Here is a 4,643-nt window from a genome sequence, read left to right as displayed (position 1 = left end):
CTGTCTGAGTGAGAAGTAATAGAGGTAAAGGTAGCAAAGAAAATGTTATTTTGTCTAGGTCGAGATTAGGACATACGGGGTTCAGTGCTACTTTATACACAATGAAAAAGACCCTGTCGGCTACATGTGAGACGTGTAACTGCAAGGAAAGGGTTGGAGATGTGCTGATAGGTTGTAGGAGGTTCAGCCTAGCAAGAGACAGACTGAAGGGCAGGGTGGTAGATATGGGAAGGGAGTGGAGCATCAAAGGTCTGTTAGAGACATGGGACAAACAATTATAGGCGCAAATGGCTTTAATTAAATACTTAAACGAAACAGGTTTACTATCCAGAATATAACTTCTTTATTAAGTCATGACGTTACACCCTCCCGTACGGTAGGTGGCAGCATACACCTGTAACGCTAGTTTGTAGTCCGCCGAAGAAGATTACCTCGATTTCCCCCCCCCCCAGTTTTTATAAAGTAAGTTACTTTAAAGCATTATGTGAAAATTAATTATGTGGCTTTTTCCTTTGCCATATCTTATTTAATTGCTCTGATGATTTAACGAGCCCTTCCGCCGTGACAACAGAAAGTCTTGCGGTATCCGACACAGCCCAGGGATTCCTCCGCTGTTATTGTTTTCACCCCCTTGGGAAATGTGAGGACCAGTCGCCCTTTCCCGTTTCCAGGTGGCGACCGCAGGCGGTGGGTAATGGCTGGCTACTCTGTTCTGCAACGGGCGTTTTAATACACCCAGAGGACGAAGAGGTTGCTAGAGTTATTATCCCGTGACTGTTCTTGTTGCTAGGGCAGATAGCTAGGTAACAGTTAGCTTAGCTGTTGCTCGCCGTTCACTAGGCCTGCTGCATTTAGCCCTTCGGTGTCGGCCGCTGGCGTGTAACGCTGCATGTTGCGTAGTTGTCAGTACACTGGCGCCCCGTCACTGCCGCGCCTTCCCCTCCGCACCGTTCCGCTGGCACGTGCTGGCGAGCTCATGCCACGGTAGCACGTTTGTATTAGCGTTAGCTCTTTCTTGCTACCTGGTGGTGTTCTTCGGTAGGTGTTAGCCAACCCAATTAAGCAAGCTAGTTATGCTGCTAGCTAACGGACATGTTTTGATTTATACTATTCTGTGATCACGGATTTTACATATTCGTCTGGAGCAGTTTTGAATTTATCCTTTCTTATTCAGTTTCTTCACAACAGGCACTGTTTAATTATTGTATGGCGTCATGTTTTGTCTCTACTCTTAATCTATGTGTAAAACCAAATGAATCTATATGTAAAACCAAATGAATCTATGTGTAAAACCAAATGAATCTATGTGTAAAACCAAATGAATCTATATGTAAAACCAAATGAATGTATATGTAAAACCAAATGAATGTATATGTAAAACCAAATGAATCTGTCGAAGACACGACAGGATGGATGAGTGTGTGTTAACATCTTTGGCTGTATTCTTTGCAGACATAGGACTGTCAACAACATGGTGTTATAGTGCTCTGTGTGCTAAGGTTGAAGTTCGTTGTTTTCCATCTTAGCCGGTTTACGTAGGTTTTCCTGAACAGATGTTGCAGCCATTCAGCTTAAAGACCCATACAGAGTCTACTGCTTCACCATGGGGACAAACACACCTTGTTCATACTTGTTCCATTAAGTGTTGCTGCCATTTTTTATTTCAGATTCTGAAGTCATACCCACTCCAGACTGCAGCGGCTATAACCAGCTGTTTGAGTCCTACGTTCGCCCGAGTGTGACCTGCACTCCGCAATGGGCAGTCATTTTCGCAGCTACACCTGGGACCCAGTCCTTATAGTGTCTCAAATTGTACTAATGCAGTGCATCTACTACAGTTTCTTGGGTCTGTGGCTGGCTGGGGTGGACAGCCTTGTACAAACGAATCAGTCATTGGACCAGATTTTCAGTGATGAAGTAAGTCAAAAAGTTTACTGCATGCATGCAACCTACCATTTTTGTTGGCTTTGCAGACCAATTTATGCTATTTAAGTCATGCTTCTGCACTCACAGGTCCTTGGATTTGCAACAATGCAGGGCAGACTTTCAATGATGGCCTTCCTCTTAAACTCTCTCACCTGGTAAGAAATAAGGTTTTCATCAAGGAAGTTTGTCAGTTACACAGAAGTAAAATGAACTAATCCAGGAAATTCATTTGACCTCATAAGGATAGTTAGAATTTTTAACAACCTGGGTCTTATTTTTGTAGTTTTTGCCATTGTACATATCAGTTATAACATAATTTTCCTTACCAGCTTCATTTTGAATATTTTGGACACTGGACTACCCGCTGACTCAGCTTTACAGTTTTTCTTCATGGGCTGACCAATCAGCAAGGTATTTGCATGGTCTATACTGTAGTTAACTGCTCTCCAATTTGTTTATCTAGTGCCCTTGGTCTGTGGTTTTTCATCCGTCGAGGGAAACAGTGCCTGGACTTCACCATCACTGTGCACTTTTTCCATATGATTGGCTGCTGGATCTATAATACTCATCTTCCTGCTGCTCTGTCCTGGTGGCTCGTTAATGTTGCCTGCATTGCATTGATGGCTGTAATTGGAGAGTACCTGTGCATGCGGACTGAGCTCAGGGCCATCCCAGTCAACAGTGGACCGAAGTCTAACCTTTGACCTGTCATTGGTGCGAAAGTAACACCAAATCAAAATCAACAGACTGTAAAGCTTGGGAAATGTGATCAAAGGAGGGTTTTATTGCTCAAGAAGATGACAGAATGGCAAGGCACAATGATGCAGATGTGAGCAGTGTAGAAGAATTGCGTATTTGTCCAGGTGATACAACAGCAAGATGAATTGTATGAGTCAGCTTGCTGTTGTCCTATTTATAACTGACCATTTAACACTGGACATTTGGTTTTGTAGCCTATCAAGATACTATGTTTTGATGTTTTGTTTTTTTTAAACTGGATGTCAATTTCAATATTTTTATTGACCGTAGATAGGATTGCACTTTGATTACTTGGCTTAAATCTTTTTCACAAAGTTGCAGCATTATTTATTCAACTTAGGGAATGAATAAATCACGCTGTTCATTCTTGAACTAACTGTGCCGTATAGTTTTCTCATATGCATAATTATGTTCATTTTTGTGTAAAGGGGAGGCACTGGATTTTTATTTTTGATTGGTCAGGAAAATAAAGAACAGCATTGTTACTTTTCTTCATAAATCTTAACATTGCGGTCTTAAGGGATATTGGTAAGAGTTCCTTGGCACAATCATGCAACATTTTTATACTGTTACCATGATGTTTCTGTTGGTGTCCTGATGTGTAATGAATGGTGGCCACTCTGGTGACATCTTGTCCACCACCAGCGGTCCTGTGAGAGACTTTCTAAAAATACTGCTGCTATGTATGGACACACATTTGAAGTTACTTGTCATTGCACAGGGTTTATTCTACCCAAAGGTTTTTCAGTTTAATCGAGGTCATTTTATCACAACCTGGAGAAAAATGTCTGCCTTGTGTGTACCAGGTAGTCATATTCCCCCACAGTTTGTATGGCAAGGGGTGAGATTCAATACGTTGTGGCTTTGAAAATGTCGACTATGTTGTGTTTTTCTATTATTATTTCTTGGACTATTGCCAGCATGTCATTATATTGGATGGGTGGATATCTTCAAACTGCTGAAGCCTTCCTAAACCATAACCTAAACCACAACCTAAACCACAATCTAAACCCTAAACCATAACCTATAACCTAAACCATAACCTGAACCATATCCTAAACCTAAACCATTACCTTAATCATAACATGACCTAAACATAACCTAAACCATAACTAGAAACATGACCTGAACCATAACCTAAACTGTAACTTGAACCATAACCTAAACCATAACCAGAAACATAACCTAAACCTAAACCATAACCTAAGCCTAAACCATAAACTGAACCATAACCTAAACCTAATACGTAACCTTAAACATAACCTGAACCATAACTATAAACTGAACCATAACCTGAACCAAAACCTTTCGTAATGTGGATCTTTTGAACTGTTGCATCTCCGACAGCAAAGCATGCAAGGCCACCTCTGCATGGAAATATATTTGATATTGTATTATCTATCTATTAAAACGTTTTTAATTAATATGTTTAATAAATAGATGCTTTAATGAAATGGAATGCATCCATTTGCTGGAGTGAGACGGCAGCATAGAAACACATGTTTACAGGTATTATATTCATGCTGGCTGGGCCTTACTAGTAGAAGCGCCAGTCCTCATGTTGCTAATGATTATTATCATAGCTGGCTTCTTAGCCAGCTATGTTTCTACTGGGGTCATGTCACTGAGCATACACCACTTTGTTCTGTCTTATATGAAGACTAAAAAGAAAAGAAAAGAAAATATCCCAGTGTCTGATAGTGCTGGATAAAGAATAATACAGCGTTATGTTAGTAGTGAAATATGAGGTCATTAATTAATGATGGGTCACAAATGGCTGTTTGGACCTCTGAGGATCTGCACCTGGTTTTCCTCAGTGCTGCGTGATTCGTCGCTGGGGGAATGGAAACACATGGGGTGTACTAATGAACTGCTGATTTGCAACTGAGCTGCAAAATGCTCAGTGTGAATTAAGTCTCACACATGCTTTGTTATAGGGAAGCCTACACACAGAAACC

General features: G+C 40.9%; 1 protein-coding gene across 4 annotated transcripts; it reads left to right on the top strand.

Moving 5' to 3' along the window:
- Nucleotides 1-452: 452 nt before the first annotated feature.
- sys1 (SYS1 golgi trafficking protein) lies at nucleotides 453-4,130 on the top strand. Of its 4 annotated transcripts, none has more exons than XM_056274431.1 (4): nucleotides 453-687; nucleotides 1,668-1,917; nucleotides 2,014-2,081; nucleotides 2,390-4,130. In XM_056274431.1, the coding sequence occupies exons 2-4, from the start codon at nucleotides 1,756-1,758 to the stop codon at nucleotides 2,628-2,630; spliced, it is 471 nt and encodes a 156-aa protein (XP_056130406.1). In that variant the 5' UTR covers nucleotides 453-687; nucleotides 1,668-1,755; the 3' UTR covers nucleotides 2,631-4,130. The 4 variants fall into 4 exon arrangements, with proteins under 4 accessions (XP_056130406.1, XP_056130405.1, XP_056130408.1 ...); XM_056274430.1 differs by having other exon boundaries at nucleotides 453-750; XM_056274433.1 differs by having other exon boundaries at nucleotides 453-803.
- The last annotated feature ends 513 nt before the right edge of the window (nucleotides 4,131-4,643 follow it).

The sequence above is a fragment of the Lampris incognitus genome, chromosome 2 (genome assembly GCF_029633865.1).
Source record: "Lampris incognitus isolate fLamInc1 chromosome 2, fLamInc1.hap2, whole genome shotgun sequence".
Classification (NCBI taxonomy): domain Eukaryota; kingdom Metazoa; phylum Chordata; class Actinopteri; order Lampriformes; family Lampridae; genus Lampris; species Lampris incognitus.
This window is presented reverse-complemented; position numbering and strand designations above follow the sequence as displayed.